General features: G+C 38.5%; 1 protein-coding gene across 4 annotated transcripts in view; it reads right to left on the bottom strand.

The window, feature by feature from the left end:
* Nucleotides 1–917: 917 nt before the first annotated feature.
* The window catches only part of mastl (microtubule associated serine/threonine kinase-like), a 44352-nt gene continuing 23708 nt past the window's right edge, over nucleotides 918–21561 (bottom strand). For all 4 annotated transcript variants that reach the window (XM_072576010.1, XM_072576008.1, XM_072576011.1 and 1 more), the window contains 5 exons: nucleotides 19622–20986; nucleotides 11807–11945; nucleotides 7650–7763; nucleotides 3959–4060; nucleotides 918–2552 (listed from right to left, as the gene is read on the bottom strand). In XM_072576010.1, the coding sequence (XP_072432111.1) occupies nucleotides 2395–2552; nucleotides 3959–4060; nucleotides 7650–7763; nucleotides 11807–11945; nucleotides 19622–20986 (1878 nt within the window). In that variant the 3' untranslated portion in view covers nucleotides 918–2394. The remainder of the gene's footprint in view (nucleotides 2553–3958; nucleotides 4061–7649; nucleotides 7764–11806; nucleotides 11946–19621; nucleotides 20987–21561) is intronic.

Below are 21561 nucleotides of genomic sequence, written 5' to 3' on the forward strand. Positions count from 1 at the left end.
CTGTTTTTTAAATTTGGGAAGACAATTGTAAACTCAAAGTTATCGTACTTGTGCTACTTGAGTTATCAATTAATCCTTGTAATAAAACTCCAAATAAACTAAGCATCTCTATTACATTTCATTCTAACTTCTGTGCTAAAGAAATAATCCCAGCTTTCCCGGTCTCTTCAGATATCTGAATAAATAATTGAGATAATTTAGTCCTTTGAAGAATTAGTGAATACTTTCCTAAATCACAATACAACAGATTGCATTTTATAGTATCAATTTATCAATATTATAGAAGTTCTGTAGCATGTCTTACAGAGGCATGAAGAATCAGAAGTTATAATGAACTAACTCAGTTATTGATCTCAAGTATTTAATATTTTTCACAGCTATCCTTCAAGGACAATACATCTCACTTCATTTAGTTTGATTGTTAAATGCTCTAAAGCAGAATTAACAGATTTACACAGACGAAGGACACCAGGTCGACAGGGACAATATCTCCATCTTGGGACAGGCAAAACAAATATGCCAAGGAATTTCTAGAAGCCTGGCATTCAAACCAGAACTCTATTAACATACATACAGATTTGGACCCTATTTACCAACCTCTCAGAAACAAAACTGGAAATGTTATCACTGAGCACAACAAACAGACAGATAAATAGTAAGCGGGATAGAACACCAACACTTCACTGGAGGCTCTCTAGTGATGTGACCTCGCATGGTGACAGACCTTCTGAGAACAAATCTACCAGTTCAGCGAGCAAATTTACAACATGATCCACAACCTGAACTACAAATCTTTTCCAAAATGTCAAACAGAATTAATTACACAGCATACAGAAATTTACATTTCACCCACAATCACTAACTACATTAAAATCACTAAGGTCAAAAGCTTACTGCTATAAAAACCCAATAATCCATAAATGAAAGATTTTTATTCAAGTCACTAATTGTACTGCACACACAAGTTATACAGGTAGCCTGTTTATAAATCTTCATTGATATTCAGGTATACAAGTTAAGAAAAAACTGAGTCATTTTAAGATAGTGGATGATCTGGAAATTCTCAATTTATAAAAAAAACATTCAGGAATACACATTTATGATTACTTTTGATGAGTGACACCAGCAAAGAACTTCGGGCAAAAAATATTTGCCATACTAAACAAAGCAGTAATTACACAGAGTAGAAATTTGTAGCTTTGAAATCATGAGCCCTAAAGCTATCTGAAGCATGAGGCATTTAACTATATCCTTTGTAACATCTCAGTAGCAACTTGTATGGATATATAATTAGGAAATAATAGTGACAAATTTCTATTTCAATGGAGACACCGAAATGAGCAATTCAAAAATATATAATAAGGCTACATTTTAAACCAGTAATTTTTTTAAAAAGTACTATTTTTGACCAACTTGACTGGTAATTGTAAAAATAAAGTGCATTTAATTGAGAGAACTGAGTTATCAGTTTAAGGAGAACATGTAGGATGCTTGGCTTGTAACAAATGTACCGCCATGAAAATCTAGACATTTCACTGAATACTATTAAGGAATGAAAATTACAGCAGTGAAACAAAAAAGGTGCGAGCATGAAACCATTTTTAGGCGATCTGTTGCAGTTTTTTAAAAATGGCCACATTAAATTCTAGAATTATTACAAGTAAGCAAACAAGGCAGTTCATGAAATCCTCAAATCGTGTTTGTAAAGTGCAGTAATGGCAGTCCCAAACACTTGAAGCTGACTTCTGATCATCTCTTGTTTAAAAGAGTTAAAGTAATTCAGGCAATCTACTGCTTGACTGACTTGCCCAAAATGCATCTTTTCAGAACTTCAATATTGCTATAATGTGAGTTGACTGCATGCTCCAGTCAAAGATTAGTCTTAGCTGTCAAGTGTTTGAGGGACAAGCCATGTCCCAGATATTATGCTTGAGAAACAAAAATTGGCAAAGTGTGTTAAGTTACTAATGTCATCCATTACAGCTCCTAAGGTGCTTTAAATGTTCTACTAGCTAATTCAATTGAAGTTTTCAACCCTGTTTCTCTGGAATCATTCGATGATTGCAGGCAGTTGAGGATAGCCTTGAAGTGCACTAATACGATCTGGACAAGATGGAACAGAAGCAACTTAGAGATCACAATCTTCCATTGAGGTCTCTCCTTTTTATGCAAAAGTAGTAGTGATAAGTCTCCATTCAGCAACATAATTTACAGCTGGAAATCAAGATGGCAGTATTGCATATTAATGAAAGAATTAATGAAAGATAGTATTGACTGGCACCAGACATTGTACATACATATTCAACAGTAATGAATCCAATGTTTCTACTAAATATAAATTAGCATATTTTCCTTTCATTTCTTACAGTATTCAGGTTCAGCACGCTGCAGGTGCTACAAACTGAACCCTGAAATTACGAGGTGTTGAGCATTATTTCTGGCTTCAAAATATGTTGTATCCGTTTCATCATCTGGCTGTGGTACAAAGGGCATAGAGCAATTCTGCAGATTGTCCCAATCCACTTCCTGGAAGAGGGGATGCTTCTTGAGCTCTGAAACAATAAAACCAAACAGTTGCTCTTTTTCTTAGAGATGAAATGCCCGTTATCAGAATTCAGAGAAGATGTTGAGTAACAGGCGGAAGAAAATCAAGTACTTTCTTTTCACTTTGATTTGATTAGGTTACTTAGAGTGTGGAAACAGGCCCTTCGGCCCAACAAGTCCACACCAACCCGCTGAAGCATAACCCACCCAGACCCATTCCCTTACATTTACCCCTTCACTTAACACTACGGGCAATTTAGCATGTCCAACTCACCTAACCTGCACATTTTTGGATTGTGGGAGGAAACCCACGCAGACAGGGGGAGAATGTGCAAACTCCACACACACAGTCGCCTGAGGCGGGAATTGAACCCGGGTCTCTGGCGCTGTGAGGCAGCAGTGCTAACCACTGTGCCACCGTGCTGCCCTATACTTAAACAAATCTTGATAAACAAGACATTAAATAACATTATCTTTATGCAGAATTTGCAGATCAGCGACACCATAGTACAAATACAGCTACAAGCTTACTGGTCCCAGCAGACAATATTTACTACCGATATGGGTTTTATACTTGTGAATTCAAGTGGGTCCAGAACCTGATCAAATGTACTTGTGGAAAGCTCAGTTACAGGCATTACCCTTTATTCTGCGGGACAGTGAAAATAGTAAATACAAATGTGGAAAAAAAACACAAAATTCCCTCACTTTTGAAAAGGACTGGATAAGCAATCACCTTTTATTAATCTTGCCAAAATTGATTAATAAAAATATGCAAAGACACTATTAGAATTTAAAAAACGCAACATGCACATTTTACAAATTGTATAGTTCTACTGTAAAAATAGTAGATTTGTTTGATCGCTGTCTACCATTCCCATACAAATGGGATGTCTAAACTATTCAACTTTTTTTCTCCTTTTGAACTTGCACATGCAACTTCTAAATTTAAGAGTGATTGGGCCAGATTTTTCTATAATGATGCTCCACACTTTAAGGACTAATTTGCAGTGCTAGAAAGATTGATTGTTAGTAATTAACAATTGTCACCTCAATAAAGGGTAACTATGTTTGTGAAGCCAAGACTAGTTTAGTGTAACTTTACCATACAAATACAGTAAAAATCAAACTAAATGAATTCAGTACAAAGCTTCTGTATAGCTAAAATGGAGTGCTGTAATTCAGACATTTGGATATTATCATTTAACTGTACATTAGAATCTCACCTCACGTCGCTGGACCATTTACACCTCCAAAAAAGGCATGGATTATTCACCTTTTTTTGATAGCAAAATTTTGACCATTTCCCCTCATTATATATACCTCATTTGACACTGTATCCTTTAAATATGAAATATTGGCAATTTCACCAAAGATTGTTTAGAGTGCAACTATTTGCAACTAGTTCCCAAACCTTTCAATCCAGCTCTCTTGAAACATTCAATTGTCAGTAGAATTTCAATTGCACTATGGGCATTTTTAGATAATTCTTCTTCACCTTCTGGCCAAGGTATATCTACAAATAGAAATTTACTTGTGAAAAATCAACATATATTTAGATAGCATTTTTTAAATGTAGTAAAACACCTCAACTCTGGAGAAGAGAAGAGGTGGCCTATACTTTCTATGGTTTTAATGAACAAATTCAAAAGGAGCAAGACTGCTCTTGTCCACTCAGATCAGCATTAACAAACAGGATTTACCACTGACACAGGAGATTGAGGGTAGAAAAGCACAGACTTTACATAGAATGTTTAATAGGAAGAAATAAAGATGGAGACATTTCAGGAAGGTATTCGGGAAGCTAAATGTATGGCTATCAGCGGATACTGCAACTTAAAAATCAACAACACACAACAGTCCAGAAATAAAGGAACACAGGCATGTCAAGAGTTGTAAGGCTACAGAAGGAGTGTTGACATGAAAGGGAGGGGCCATGGATGGACATGAAAACAAGGGTTGGAATTTTAAAATCGAGCATTGATGATGGATCTTGTTTTAGCAGTCAGTGAGCGTAGAGGGGCAGGAGATCAAAACTTGGTCTGACTTGAGATACAGGCAGTGGAGTTTTGGACCACAAGTTTGCAGATTAACAACTATTCAGGTGAACAAATATTACTCAAGAAAGGGTAATGCTAGTGGCAACAGACCAATAGTTGTATGTCCTCTCACTTCAAATAGTCACACCCTAAACTCAGCAGTCCTAATAAAAGGCTTCTGGCCTGAAATACTCATTTGGTTGTCTTTTGCATAAATGCTGTCTATCTTGCAGAGTATTGAGCATATTCTATTTAGATTTCAAATTTTCAAGAAGCTTTGCTATTTATTTAAATAGTCAGTTTGATGACTACTCTACATTTGAAACACAAATTTGAGACCAACACTTGACAAAGACAGGTACTGCCCTTTAAATTTAGTTTACCCAGAGGGCCCATCTGCCTGTTCCAGTGGTAGTGGCAGATGTTAAAGATCCAACTGAACTTAAGAGCAGAGACTCCACTATGCCCTGCAACTCACTTGTTAAGGCTCAGAAGTACCTAATGTTGGGTCGGAGATGGCAAACTATGGACACCTCCTGAGCATCTCCAAGCAGCTCAATGACAAGAATTCTATAAATTATAGGTGGCTGCATCATAAACAACATTCCTCAGTGGAGTGATATAGGGAAAGAAAATCAACTCTGGAGAAGAGAAGAGGTGGCCTATACTTTCTATGGTTTTAATGAACAAATTCAAAAGGAGCAGGACTGCTCTTGTCCACTCAGGTAAGATACAAAATGTACTCTTTGCTACTGGTTGGATTGCACAGATCTGGTTTTACTGGATGTAACAGGCACTTTACATTGGCATATGTTAAAAAGTCTAAAGCAGGCTTCACGCACATTGTCAGCTTGGAATGTGTGTGCACTTCTTTTCCCTCGTGCTCTTGTGAAGGTGAATACTTCAAATATTCTTGTAAATTGGCCAAGTAGGGGCTAACGAAATCTCAGAACCACATATAAAGATTTAGAGTAAGGCAGCAGAGCCAAACCTATTCTGATCAGCCATCCAGAAAGGCACGTTTTCCAGCAGCAATCTGGGCAATGATCAAGAATGAGAACCCAGTCTGAGTCTGCTGAAAGCAACAACACTTTGACATACAATTCAGTAGTGTCACTCTTGCCTTGGAATCAAAATTATGGATTCAAGTCCAAAAGATTTTAGTACCAAATCAAGGATAAACTCTCTCTCGTTGCAATATTCATGTTGTGCTACACTATTGAAGACCCTAAATCAAAATTCCATCTGCCCTCTTTGATGGATAGTAAAGATCTCACTATTCAAGGCATAGCAGGGACAAATATTTTATAATTAACCTGTGCAGGGATGTTTTCACATGCCTCTAATGCAGGTGAGACTAGAACCCCGAACTCTTAGTCCAGTGACAAGGACACTAGTACTACACCAGCAGGGACAGCCTTGTCTTGATCAATATTATCAGAGCAGATTATCTGGTCATCATTATCCTGTTGTGGAAAGGATCTTGCCCGTTTGCAAATTGGCAACCATGTTTCCTGCATCACAACAGTGACGACACTTCAATCATAGTTCGCTGGCCTCTACCAGATCAAAACTGCTCCTAAAACCACTAATAACATCTTCTGTGGCTGACCAAGGCAAACTGTTTTTTTCCCTCCTCCCTGTCGACCTTGGCACAAACATGCCAGATCATATCTTCCTTCACCAACACATCTCCACTGACATCCATTTGGGGGTGACAGCACCCACCTTGTTCTACTTTTATTATTCTGATTGTTGTGATGAATTGCCATGAATAGCACTATCTCCACCAATTTCAGTGTACTTAGTGCATTTTGGACACCTATTTCTCATTTGCATGTTGCCCCTCAGCGAGATCAATGAAAACTGTCGGCAATTTGCACACAGATGATAGATAGCTCAACATCACTACTTCTTTTGACCCATTTGCTCTTTAGACTGTCAAACTTTTTTATTCAACATCCAGTACTGAATGAATAAAAGTTCTTTAGTAAGCCATAGTCTTCGGTCTCCTCTACAAACTCCACTCCCTTATCATGGCAACAGAGAAATTGAACCAGTCTATTCACAACTTAGGTATCATTTGAATCCAGATGACCTTTCAACCATCCACACTAGGTCTGCCTTTTTCCACCGCCATATTACCCATCTCAGCTCTTCTACTGTTGACACCTTCAACTGCGCCTTGGTTACTGTCTGACTGTTTGAATGCATTGATGGCTGCTCTCCCACATTCTATCCTTGGTAAACTTGAGATGGTCCAAATCTCAGTAGTTGTATCCCAATGTGCTCCAAAGCTTGCACCCATCATTCTGGTGATCACTGACTTAAGCTAGTTTCAGGTTAAACAACATTAAAATCATTGAAATTCTATTCCTGATTTTCCAAATACTGCCATACCCATAGCCCCAACTTCCGTAATCTCCTCCAGCCCTACAACACTGACATATCAGCATTTCTTTCATTCCAGCCTTTTGGACATCACACATTTTAATTGTCCCACCAATGATAGCTGTGACTGCAGTTGCCTTGGCCCTGCCCTCAATATTCCCTCCATATACCTCTCCACCATGTGGAATTTCTTTAAGAACCCTTAATATCTACTTCTTGGATCAGGATTTTGGTTATTTTATGCCCGTGTGTCTCGGTATCTTATTTTAATTTAGAATGCTTTTCTGAAGTGCAACAGATGTTTTAATTTGTTAAAAGATGCTATTGTCATTACAGATCTTTGGAATGCCCCAAGATTGTGAAAGTCAGGATGATCTTTTTCTTTATAGGAATGAACATACTTGCTAACTTTTATGACACAGCTACTCCGACAGTGGTGGTCTTAACCCAGGAGAAATGGAAACAGGCACAAGCAAAGACCATTTGTGATTCACTCACTCTGCACAAGTTGAAAATGCTTTCACGAATTTTTTATTTTAAGCTGATTGATATGCATACAAAAGACTGTCTATTGAAAATACCAAATTTTGAATATGAAGACAAACATTTGGATTAGATTGCTGGTTATTACATTACAAACTAAGTTGTTACTTCTGAAGCACAAAAAGAGCTTACCTCTGTTCAAGATATTCTGAAAGACCTGTTGTGATGTTTCATCATTGAAAGGGGGAATGCCAGTCAGAAATTCAAACAAGCACACACCAAGTGCCCACCAATCCACAGCAGGACCTACAGCATAGTAGCAGAAAGAAAAACACATTGAATACAATTAAAAACTACATATAAACAGAGCCAAGAAAGGAATAAATCTAGAAATGCTGGAATAATGCATCAGGTCAGTTGGCATCAGAAAGGGCATTTTACAAACAGAGCACCATCTCAAACTAGAAAACCAGTCCAGCTAGTGCACCCACAGTGCAGTTTGGATCAAAAGTCCAGGTTTTGTATCCAGTAACAGTGAAGGAATGTTAATATATATCTGAGTCAAAACGGTGTGGTTTGGAGGGGAACTTGGTGGCTGTGTCTCCATACAATCACTGCCCTTTCACTTCTAGATGATGAGATTACAAGTTCAGCGGTTGCTATTACATAAACAGATGGCAATCATCAACAGAAACATATTTATGTGGTACTAAAGGAAGTGTATAATATAATTTGGCTTATTCAACCATTGCTGTGTTACTGATGTTTATTAATTAATTCTTTACAAGTCTGCAAAAATCAGGGCAGTATGCTCAGGGTAGGAATGTTTGCAGTGCAATGCAGGTAGTTCATCCATAAGGCAATGGTTGCATTCTTGTGCAACTTCGCATTATAGAAAAATCGTGCTATAGAAATGACATTTAATATGTTGGCAATGTAATTGCTTTACAGCCGACACGTTATAAAAGTTTGCACTTTAGAAACAATGCTCCCAATTCATCAATCGCATTACAGCAAACCCCTTAAATGAAACACACGTTATAGCAGAACAACCTGTATAACCAGACTAGGAGATTAGCTCTATGTGTAGAATACATCCTCCTGTATGGATAAGGTTAAGTGAGATTACTGCCCTTGACATCAAAGGCAACATTTGACAAAGTATGGCATTAAGAAGTCCAGCATCAATGTGGGGGGAGGGGGGAGTGGGGCGGCAAAAGCACTTGACTGGTGGGACTCATGCCTTGTCTAGAAGAAAGGTGATTTTTACTATTGGAAATCAATCATCACTGCAGGAGATCCTCTAAGTTGTGACTTCGGCACAATGTTCAGGACCATTTATTACTCCTCAATACTGAAGCAGTCTGTGTCCACATGCAGCAAGATATGGACAACAACCAGGCTTGGATTTGTAAATGGCAAGTAACATTCATGCCACACAACCACCAGGCAAAGTCCATCTCTAACTTTCAATAGCATCATCACTGAATTCCCCACAATCAACATCCTGAGGGATTACCACGCACCAGAAACTAAACTGAACCAGACATAAAAATACTGTGGCTGCAAGAGTAGGTCAGAGGCTTGAAATATCGTGGCATGTAGTAGCGTTCCCCATTCCTAGCCCCATTTATCCACAAGGTAGAGTCAGGAGTGTGATGGAATACTCTTGATTTGCCTAGATGGGTGCACCTGCAACAACACAAGCAGCTCAGCACATCGAGGGCAAAGGAGCCTGTTTGATTGACACTTCGTCCATTAACATTCATTCCACTACAAATATACATTAATGGAGGGTGCACCATTTCCAAGATGCACCACAGCAACTCACCCAGGCACTTTTGACAGCAACTACCACATCAGAGGCCTCTGCCATCTCAAGGAGTACAAGAGCAGCAGATGCAGGTGAATACCATTTCAAATTCCCCTCCAAATCACACACCATATTGACTATTTTTCTTTCCCTTTAGAATCATCACTATCTAGAACATATTGCTATAAAGCAGAGGTTGACCCCCTCTAGAAACTAAAAACGAAACATTCAAAGAGGAGCGCCTCACCCTATCATCTGTAAACAAGTGAGAAGTGGTGGAACCTGCTTTACAGCAGCTTCTAGCAGTTAAATAAAAACAAATCCCTGACACTCACTTTAAAATCAACAAATAACAATTTATTTATCCAACTCTAACTGTGAACAAATTAACTAAACTATTAACAAATTGAATAAATCCTTTCTTACTACTAACTATTCCCAAATAAAACAAGATTCTGTTCCAATAAATGCAAGTCCCACTCACAATAAAAATAGCATTTAGACCTTTGAAATTACAGCCAGGTTACATGCCTTCTGGAATGTTCTGTGCCTTCTCCGTTGATTCTTCTGTCAGGAATGCCTTCTCAGTCGTTGGTATCGTTATTATTTAGATGCTGCTTTCTCTACGATATGGATAAATGTGAGAGCCAACTTCTCTCCCAAGAGCTGAGGGCTGTTAGCTCCAGCGGATGGCAGTTAGATTTGGGGTGTCTATCCAGCTGCCCTCTTCTTTTACACTCTTAATGACGTATCAATATTTCTTACAACAGGATTGGTCCTATGTTGGCAAAACCATCAGATTTAAATTTAATAGGTTTTTCTGTTATCCAAGAGCCTGGTTCAAATTGATTGACTAAATTCAAAAGCCTGCTGTCTTGGTAAAAACTGCTGCTTGGCCTAACTAGAAGGCTTTTCGATACAAATGTTTCAATTCAGGCTATGTACTTGCATTTTAAATTGCAAATCACAGAGAAAGCATCACCTTTTAAAAAGGGACCACACAACGCTTTCTCAAATTTTACACACATCAAATTCTAACTTCTGTCTCCCAATCTACAACCACTCTACCTAACTTTGCAATAATATCAAAAGATGTCGCAAATATGTAATTTTTGTAGTCGTTCCACAAAGAGAGCTGAGTAAGTTCCTAAGAGGGGTGATTCCCTAGAATGGGGTAAATAATGATTTTGAAAATTTTGGAAAAACTGTAACCTTGAACATTTTCCACAAGTGGCACTCCACCACATTATCCATAATGCTGCATAAACATTACATTTTGAACCAAAAAAAATGATCCGACAGAAAATGCTAAAATGTACTTGCAAAAAACATTCAGTCCTTGAATAATTTACTAAAGCCAACTTTACACCCTCAATCTATATTGCAACCAAGGCAAAACCTTAAGCAGTGATTGATAAAATGTATGGGTTTGTAGGCTGATGAGCTGCATCAACAAAATTCCCTTTTTAGTACCTGCTAAAAATTTCAAACAAGTTAAAATAATTTTTGCCTGCAAATTGAAAACTGCTATTTGTAACACAATAGTACACCTTGTGCAATGTCAATTCGTCCTCTCCACTATTCTCCACTTTTGACAGCTCATTGAAACCAATCACAGTCACTTTGTAATGGAGGAAAAGACAACAATTTAGAAATGGTGGTCAAATGCATCCCCAAATGGACAAGATGACAGGAGAAAAATGAATTGACTCCAATCTCACCAGTCAGCAAAGCACTTCTAGAACAAGGTCCCTCCTTTCCTCACATAAGAGTGAAAACAGTAATGCCCAGAAAAATAAAATAAACTTAATACACAAAGTTGCTTCAAAGCAAAATTCAGCACCACATCTGGACTGCCACAGCAATTTCAAAATCACATACAGAATCCCAAGAGAAATTCTGGCATCCTCTAGCACATTCTCCAAGGGGCCTCACACCACAAAGATTTTTTTTTAAATCCTTTTGGAGTTTTGTTGTGCCTACAAACACCAGCTGCTTAGGGTGAAGTATTTATGTATTGAGATATTCATTGGTTGTATATTAGTACTGCATTTACTGCATGAAATCAGGTAGTAAGGAAGGAGCAAATTTGTTGCAGATTTAAAATACATCTGCTGTGTATTTTCAGGTTTTACTTTAAGCGTTTTTATTTCCTGTAACTTTCTCACTGGTTTCCTTTTTATATTTGCCTTGCCTTTCACCATTGGCTATTTTCACAATTCATCTTTCTAACATTCTTTCATTGCCTGAGATTATCTTTCACAGCATTTAGCACATTCCTGCTTTTTAATAATTATTTGCAGTTCAGTCAGTCAATCAAATAACTTGCTCTCAAATAAATGTACTACCTGTTTATCTCTCCCTCCTTTTCCACCAAGTGAAGGATTTAGTAACATATTGACTCTAAGGAAGAATATCTGCCTGAAACTTTAAACAACCTTTTCTCTACAAATACTGATGAAACGACATCGTATTTTTAGCATTTTCTCAATATGAATTATCCTCATCACTTTGCTACAATGGTGATTTCTCTTACCATGTGGCATTCTCAAGAGCAATTCAGGAGCCAGGTAGTCTGGTGTGCCCAGGATTCTATCCCCTTCTGTTGGAGCTGGCCCTCTCCGTACACTTTTCGGAGTTCTATAAGGAGTTTGCACAGCGGTCAGCAGTGGAGTCTAAATATTTAAAAACCATTCGAGAAAATATGAGGGACGTTCATCATATTTAACAGATCAGTTACACACAAGAACCAAAACATTAGAAATGAAAAGTATGGTCACATGAAATATGCTTTTGATAATTTCAAGATACTATCTCACGAAGGCACAAAGTCAACCTTTCAAACAGAAAAACACATACAGGACTAATTCCTAAAACAGGTGGGGAGGAGGGTAAAGTTGAGCTTTTTAATCTTTGAATGAATGTCACTTGGACTGTTTCACAAAGCCCAAACACAGAAAAATGAGAGTAAAAGGTGGACCTGCTGCATTACTCCAAAAAGGACAACAAGGATTTAATTTGAAGAAGCAAAATTTAGAATTGATGTCAAAAATTCCATCTGCACAAAACATAGAATGGACTTGGCTAGGGCAGTGGAAGCCCTAAATAAAACCTAGAATTTAGACAGTTGAAGAGTGGATGTATGCTGGGATTTCCCAATACTTAAAAATCAATGGCATAGAACAGGAGTCATAACTAGGTGCCAGAGGCCTACATCCTCCGTAAACCTGCAATGGTCCTATTTCAGATTCGGTGTTTTTGCTCAAATTCCCATCTCCAACACAATTCTAAAACAGCTAATTACTGTTTTAAAATGGAACATAATATTCAGAACGAGGAGTGGAAATATACATCCACGGGAAGAATGAATGGTACGGATCAAATGAAAATTTGAGGTGATGTGCAAAATTGCTGTTCACATTTCAGAACAGCCAGCCATTTTCTTTTACTTCAGGAAGGATTTAATTTTTAAAAAAACAGGTTAAAAGCAAATTTATCTAGATCTAAAACATATGAGCTGAATCTGGAGATAGACACAAATGGACAAAGGTAAAGATAAGAGACTCAATTCACTTATTAATGATACTTATTTATTAACAAAGGAAGTAGTCAGCCAAGGAGGAAGCGAGGTAGCTGTTCTAACTGAGGATGCCAGTGGCTAAATTACTGAATTAATAAGTTATGGAAACGACAAAGTTTATAGCCTTAAAATACATCCTTAAACATTTAGACTAAAATGTAATTTTAAATTATCAAACACATTTACTGCACACTAGAAAATAGACAGGCAGGGAGGGTAAGATAATTAAGAACATTTGCCTTAACATCCATGAATCTGTATAAACAAGACACCGAGTGATAACATTCACGGCTGTTCCTTTGTGATATTGATAACAATGTTTGATTCTGACCTCGAAACGAAAACTCGGTATCAATTAACTTCTCTCCCAAATTATTGTCCTTTACTATAATCTGTCTAGTTCAGAACATGCAGCGCTTTTGTTAATTTTTTGTGTTTGTGACAGTACAGCCTTTGTAAAGTGGTGTATAAAGATGGTCTGTTTGAGATAGTATGATGGCGTAGACTGCCAGGGCTCTTGAAGAGCTGATGATCTACTCTCCTAGATTATTAGAATCCAGTTAGCCTGGCTTATAGGTATCAGTGTTATGTTGTAACAGTGATGCTATTAGTAAACGAAGGGAATGATCAAAATTAAACTAAACTGTCTGTAAGAGTCTTTTTCTTAATTTCAGACTATTAAAGGTACGATCTTCGGGACAAACCACGAGAGGCTTACAGGTTGAATTCACAAGGGATTCCCTGGGCCGTATCAAATCTGTACTTTAACAGGAACCACACTTGCACTTGCTGGAAACAAAAGTGAAAATAAAAAGAATAGGCTGGTTTGAACGTTCCTAGAACATGAAGGCAATTTTTGCAATGTTGGCACATGTATACATGTAGCTGCTCAGACGTGATGGACTTCAACTAGAACTGGTTGGAGTAATGTCCCTATGAATAGATAAGTAGGACAATGAAGTAAATCATTGTACTAGGATTGGCCAAAGATGAACAGCATTAACCAATACTCATAAACTGTTTATAACTTTTAAAAACTCCAAGTTTACGTAACAGGGTGAAATTAACTGATGGGAGGGAAAGAAGCCCTCAATTAAGAAGTGGAATACAGTTAGGACAGAACTAACAAATCTGAAGGATGTTTACAAACTATGGATCAGTAAACATAGTAAAGAAGCATGAAATTGAAAATAAATCAATATAAAAGAACTTGCAAAGAAAGAGAAACCAGGAGGCAAACCAAAATGAGCAGGAGTAACCCAATTGTTCCTGAGGCTACACTCATGATGAAGGTAGCATGGAAGATGGCAATGGAAATGACAGTTGCCAAATGCTTCTGCCAAGTTGAGTTTGAAAGGCATGTGACTGTGCAAGACATAGAACATGCAGGATGAAGTCGACCAGCATGGAAATTACCACTATACTCTGCACAACAGAACTGACAATGTTTGATAAAGTGTGTCCTTTAACCATGAAAGCCAATGATTCTGGAGAGTCCAATAAATGTCTTTCTGCCTGCCTATCCTGTTTCATTAGCTGAAACAGTGAAGGTTTTGGGATTCCACATTACAGCATGAAAATATGGAACACACTTGACAGAGTTGATGACATCAATTATATCACATTTGTCTGAAGACAACACACAGAGCAAGAAAAGAGTTGACCAAGTCATTTCCACAACCAACTTCCAATACTTTCAAAATTGGAAGTGGAAATAGATTGAAAATAAAGCCATTTTTCACATCTACTGTTTTACAGTGTTTGATTTGGGATTTTCTTACTTATTCTCCTGCTTGTCAATAGCCTTGACAACCTGAGAATTCAGTTCTATTTGTTAGAGTTTGGTTATATGACTGAATGGCAAGAACATTAGCTTGATGCTCGAAGGCAAGTGATGTTGGGATGTATGGGACAGTTGTCTGCAATGACGATAATGTTCCTTTTCCTCTGTTTTGTCCACCTTCCTAACTCACATCTCAAAATTGCCAGAGATAGTATATTAGCCTTGTTCAGTGTAGCCAATTTCTTGATATTCACAAAGCATAAGAATGTATCGTCTTGATCTTTCCTATCACAAGAGGCATCACTGTTTTGCTGCCATCAATGCTGGGTTAGTAGTGATGTGTTTCTTGTTTCACTTACTCCCGTAATGAATTTCATCTTTCATCAGAGAACCATCTGGCAAAAGATAGACCATAGAACAGTACAGCACAGAACAGGCCCTTCAGCCCACGATGTTGTACCAACCATTGATCCTCATGTATGCACCCTCAAATTTCTGTGACCATATGCATGTCCAGCAGTCTCTTAAATGTCCCCAATGACCTTGCTTCCACAACTGCTGCTGGCAACGCATTCCGCGCTGTCACAACTCTCTGTGTAAAGAACCTGCCTCTGATATCCCCTCTATACTTTCCTCCAACCAGCTTAAAACTATGACCCCTCGTGTTAGCCATTTCCGACCTGGGAAATAGTCTCTGGCTATTGACTCTATCCATGCCTCTCATTATCTTGTATACCTCAATTAGGTCCCCTCTCCTCCTCCTTTTCTCCAATGAGAAAAGGTCTGAGCTCAGTCAACCTCTCTTCATAAGATAAGCCCTCCAGTCCAGGCAGCATCCTGGTAAACCTCCTCTGAACCCTCTCCAAAGCATCCACATCTTTCCGATAATAGGGCGACCAGAACCGGACACAGTATTCCAAGTGCAGTCTAACCAAAATTTTATAGAGCTGCAACAAGACCTCATGACTCTAAAACTCAATACCCCTGTTAATGAAAGCCAAAACACCATATGCTTTCTTAACAACCCTGTCCATTTGGGTGGCCATTTTAAGGGATCTATGTACCTGGACACCAAGATCCCTCTATTCCTCCACACTGCCAAGAATCCTATCCTTAATCCTGTACTCAGCTTTCAAATTCGACCTTCCAAAATGCATCACCTCGCATTTATCCAGGTTGAACTCCATCTGCCACCTCTCAACCCATCTCTGCATCCTGATGATACCAGTATGGTTTTATCTGCTTTAAAAATGTTCAGCACGTACTTATTAACAACCCAGTGAGAGCATTTCACAGCCAATCTTCTGTCATTGCAGCTGTAGTTTCACTGCTTACCACACAGGACACGGTACTGCCATTGTCTTAAAATCAGTTATGTTATTAATTGCAGCAGGTTTTGTGGGCCAGGCCCCTTGCCAAGGTGGCTCCTTTTAGTTTACAGGATTAGGCTAACTATATGGTCTCTTCTATAACTGCCTTGAACCACATCAGCATAAGCAGCCATTCACATCCTCTGCCTTGCTGGAAAGGATACTTGCTTATCAAACTTTTCTAAGACATTCAACTTGTGCTTTAGAATAGTCAATAAATTCAATAGCAAAATCTTCCATTTAGCCACATTTACGTTTTACTTCGGGCAACAATTTAACACTTGTACCAACTTCACTTTCCCTCTGGTGGAAATACCCTTTGAACTTTCTCATAGGTTTAGTCAGAACTGTAGATTTGAATGTTCATAACAGGAAGATCTCAGCGAGGGCTTGCCCAGAGCTCCTTGATTTCGGGTTCTATCATAGTCCAATTCTACTCCAATTGATTAGTCTGGTCATCATAACAAGCCTGAAATAATTTGATTACTCCAGAGTACCAGTCTGGAATTTGGCTCATCTCACACATCATTCTATTGGATTTATTACTCCGGTGGCAGGAATGATTGATAATTCTGGTTGTGACTAGGTTTTGGATTGCCTGAATTTCAGTCATTATGATTTAATTGCATATTAAATTATTATTATTTGAAGGACCAACTAGAGGAAGCATTAGATCCCATAAATGTTTTGATTTCCAAGATTAAATGCATGAATGTCTGAACACAGTTTTAAAAGGGTCCAAAGTCATTAAATGCCAATGGTACTAAGTGAGTCGAGGTGAAATATACCAAAAGCTGATTGATGAGAAGGTAGGCAGTCAGCAAATATAGGGGGAGGTTCTACTGGATTAGACACAAAGTAATTCAGTAAGTTCAAGTATGTAGGTGTTGGGAGGTTATGTTGCATCTGTACAGAACATTGGTTAGGCCACTTTTGAATACTGCATCCAATTTTGAGGATTTGAGCTATAGGGAGAGACTGAATAGGCTGGGGCTGTATTCCCTGTAGTAGAGGCTGAGGGGTGACCTTTATAGACGTTCAAAACATCATGGATAGGGGGAAGAATCAAGGTCTTTTCCCCAGAGTAAGGAACTTCAAAACTAGAGGGCATAAGTTTAAGGTGAGAGGGGAAATATTTAAGAGGGACCAAGGGGCAACTTTTTCACACAGAAGGTGATCTGTGTAGGGAATGAGCTGCCAGAGGAAGTGTGGAGGCTTATACAATTACAACACTTAAAAGACCTTTGAAGGGGTACATGAATTTGAAGGGTTTTGAGGGAAATGGGCCAAATGCTGGGAAATGGGACTAGATTAACTTCGGACATCTGGTCGGCATGAACGAGCTGGATGGAGGGGTCTGTTTCTGTGCTGTATATTTCTGAGACTCGATGACTCTACAGGAATGAGAGATGTGTTAGGTCAACCGGCAAAACAAAATGTATCTTTAGGAACAAAGTTGAGAACTGCTTATAAAATTGCTAACAGCTTCAGAAACGTATGTCCAGTCTGATCAGTTTCCTTGAATTATGGCGAAATTAGCTGCCAAATGGTTGGTAGAGTGCTGATAAAGCATGAGTAGACTTCTCAAAAGCAAGCAATGAAATACAAAGGCACCTACACGGAATTCAAAATTAAACCAATTACTTCAGACATTTGTAACAGTAACCTGCAAATAAAACATTAGAGAAGAAGCAAAGTATATAGCATTAGCCAAAGAAATTATTTCTGACTGGGTTTAGTGTTTGTAATGGTGAAATGCCACAGAAATTTGAGTTAGGTCCCTAACTGTAAAGAACACTATCGAGGAAACATGTCCACCCCTGTTACCAATCAAATCCAATTGAAGGGAACAAAACAAGGGTGGTACAGTGATTAGCACTGCTGCCTCACAGCGCCAGGGTCCCAGTTTCGGACGATTGTCAATGTGGAGTTTGCACGTTCTCCCAGTGATTGCATGGGTTTCCTCCGGGTGCTACGGTTTCCTCCCACAGTCCAAAATATGTGCAGGTCAGGTGAATTGGCCATGCTAAATTGCCCGTAGTGTTAGGTGCATTAGTCAGAGGGAAATGGGTCTGGGTGGGTTACTCTTTGGAGGGTGAGTGTGGACTGTTGTGCCAAAGGGCCTGTTTCAACACTAGGAAATCTAATTTAAAATCATGCTCATCTGTGAAGTAGTGCTGTAATACTGGATTTTTCCACTAGATGGAAATGTAGTCTTTACATGAGCTACTGATGCTGCTCAGTAGTGCAACTTGGATACTCGATTCACCAGTACTGTAGTAGAACTTGGCTGATCTCATAGCAATGGCAAAAGTACTACATTGGGAAAACTGAACCAAGTTCAGCCATTTCTGATGAGTTTGCAATTAGCTATTATGTGCTTGGATGGCAAATGAGGGAAAGAATCAGTTTATTAGTGATAAAACCAAGCTTTCCTCTCAACTCATCCATAGTCCCTTCCATGGGACTGTCACAACACTCTGTATAATGTGAAGAATGGCTGAAGAGACAGGTGTTTGAATAAAGCCCAACATCTGTATATTGTCTTAGTAAGGGCATCATGCCTTCTGAATAAGCGAGGATAAATGAGGGAGAGTAGTAGTGGTGGTGAAAAAAAGAAGTGAGGTAAACATTAACCAATTAGCAAGTTTTAAAACGGTACCCAAACTATGCGGCAAACCATGTAAATATTGCAACTTCTAGCAAAGGACTCTATGTAAAACATTAAACTATCTCCCCCTTTCTCATGATGATTTATTTATTTTGAGTGTTTAGTTTAGATTCTCACTGTTTAAGATTTAAGGGATAAAGCTTGAAGTGAACAATCATTTTCACACAGAAGTGCAAAAAGTGAACGAGGTTTCATTTTACAGAGTGTCGCAATTCTATACAATTTTTTAAAAAGGTATCTCTCAGGACTAAATTTGCCAATATAACATGAGCTATGCACTAGCAAGTAGAACATATTACAAGTACAATAAATGCTAACTGTGAAAGAGGCAGGAGTACAGATCTCATCCAAAGGCTTGATGTATTTTATATCTCTCTTTTATATACTCAGGCAAATTATTATCGAAACTGCAAAGTTAGCAAATAATACACTAACTTCACAGTCATAGCTTGCTATATATGTACAAGTTATGCATCTTTTAGGTAAAGAAATATATTTTTGCTGGATGTGTGTGCAAGAGGTGGAGCACCCTGTATTTATTCCAAGAACATTGCATTAATAGTTGAGGAAACAGGTCACCTGGGCTCACATCCCACAAGCACATTGCAGGAGTTCAGATAGTTGTCCCTCCCATTTCAAAAGGCACTTGACATGATATGCCAATAAAGGGAGATCTCATATTGAGCATAAACACTATCCACTTGGGCCAAATGGCTTCTTCCTGTAATGCAAATTCTATCCAATTCCCAGTTTGGTTCTGTCCACACCAGTGTGAAATAATCCAAGAGAAATTGAGACATTTTAAAATTAAAATAAACTTAATTCAAAAAGAATTGCTCGTTATACAGTATCATTATTCTACATTTGATTTGTTTAAACATAACCTTCTCAAACAAGTCTTCGACGTATAAGTTACAGCAATATAATTATATCAAAGAATAAATTACCTGAGATGACCCTGTCACTCTGTATGGTTGGGCTCTTGGTAAAGGTGTTGCAGCTCGTGGGTAGCTCCCAGTGCAAAGGGATGTATCCATCTTCTCTACAGAATCAACACTCATCCTAGATTGTATGGACAAATCAGATTCATATATTGGACTACAATAACTTCGAAATCCTACAATAGGCTTGTTTTGATATGAAGTCAAAGGATTGACCAGGAATGATGGTTGAAGGTCATAACCACCTTCTGCTGAATGACCCATATGATGGCTCCTATCAGCATTTACAAGCTGATGCATTGGAGCTGTACACTGAGGAAAAGGCAGCATTTTACCAAGGAGGCAAGACTGTGGAGACACTTGATCCTTAATTGTGAGCTCCTCAAATGAAGTGTCTTTGATACTTGTGTCTAATGCTTTCTCAGAATGACTTTCTGTGCAAGATACATCCTGAGTTGAAGAGGCTGAATACATACTCAAGCTTCTTTTTAGACTCCTGTCATTCTCATCAGTCTGAAAACTACAATTAAAGTCATCCCCACAATTCTCCTTTTCACATTGTTCATCCAGTTCACTCAACAGGTTCTTCGCTAAAGGAGTGACAGGTGTAACCTCAGATATTCTTTCAGATATACTGATGGTCTCTCCGAAATCCCCATTAGTTACATTAGGACTTTTGCAGCTAGATTCTGCAGGATCTAATCCTAGTGCCTGTATTTCCCTGGTTAAACCAGTGTGAACAACTGGCTGGAATTCTGGTATTTCACATCCACGTTTATACTCAGCATTAGACTTCTTCCTGCGAGAGCTGATTGAAAATGGACTCTGGTCCACCTGATCAAAGGTTCTCTTTGATTTTTGTTGCTGATCTTGATTTTCCTCTTGAAACCTATGCCCACAGTACTCTTTGCTAGCATTGGGTGAAGTATCCCTTAGGCAGGCTGTAAAATGTAAATTTTCAGAAAATGTCTCTTCTGTGATGGTCAGACATAAACCTTGGTTGAAATTTGCAGAATTTTCCACTACTTTAGTCCTCCAAGGAGGTGAAGGGCTAGGTATATGACATATATTGACTACATCTTTGGTCACCTCAGCTATTGGTGAAGTATATTTCTCTTCTTTCCTTTGCACATTTTTGTAAAGACATTTTTTGACAAGGCCCTTGGCCAATACATTGTTAAGAGGGGTGGCCCGCATTTGGTTGCACCCAGAGACTCCACTGAACCCATTTTCTGGGCTGGTTTCATCCTCAGCTGGAGAAATAGCAAGCCTCACATTTTCTTTATCATCTCCATTCTTTCCAGTTGACTTCCCTGTTACAGCTGTCCCAGTGTTCATCACTCCAGTAATAAGCTGTACAGCTTCTGAGCCCTGCAGAGATCATTAAAAAATAAAATCCTGGGTAAAACAAATTGGCCTGTAAACATCAAGGCATCTGGTAACCAAATTAACTAACTGACAACTCTAAACCAATGTAAATTTTGATTTCATCCAAATTCCAAATAATTTTCATAAGTTCAATTGACAACACCCTCTCATGAAAATAGCGATTCATTTAAGACATCCACTCTGCACCCACGATCAAAAGTCAAATGACATTCTGAGCAGTTTTGCATTAACCACTTTCTTATGCTGTTGCAGTATAATTTGATATCCCAAAATAGACTTTGAATAGCATAAGTGATCACACTCACTGCAAATAACCGGTGCTCTGGTTTCCTCCTGCAGTCCAAAGATATACAGGCTACATGTATCGGCCATGCTAAAATTGCCCAATGGTGTCCAGGGATGTGCAGATTAGGTGGGTTAGCCATGGTAAAAATCCAGTGTGGGGTTATGGGGATGGGGTGGGTCTTGACTGGATGCTTTTCAGAAGGTTGGTACAGACTCAATGGGTCAAACTGACTATTTCGGCACTGTAGGGATACTATGATTCTATGAATGAA

The sequence above is a fragment of the Chiloscyllium punctatum genome, chromosome 8 (genome assembly GCF_047496795.1).
Source record: "Chiloscyllium punctatum isolate Juve2018m chromosome 8, sChiPun1.3, whole genome shotgun sequence".
NCBI classification, from domain to species: Eukaryota; Metazoa; Chordata; class Chondrichthyes; order Orectolobiformes; family Hemiscylliidae; genus Chiloscyllium; species Chiloscyllium punctatum.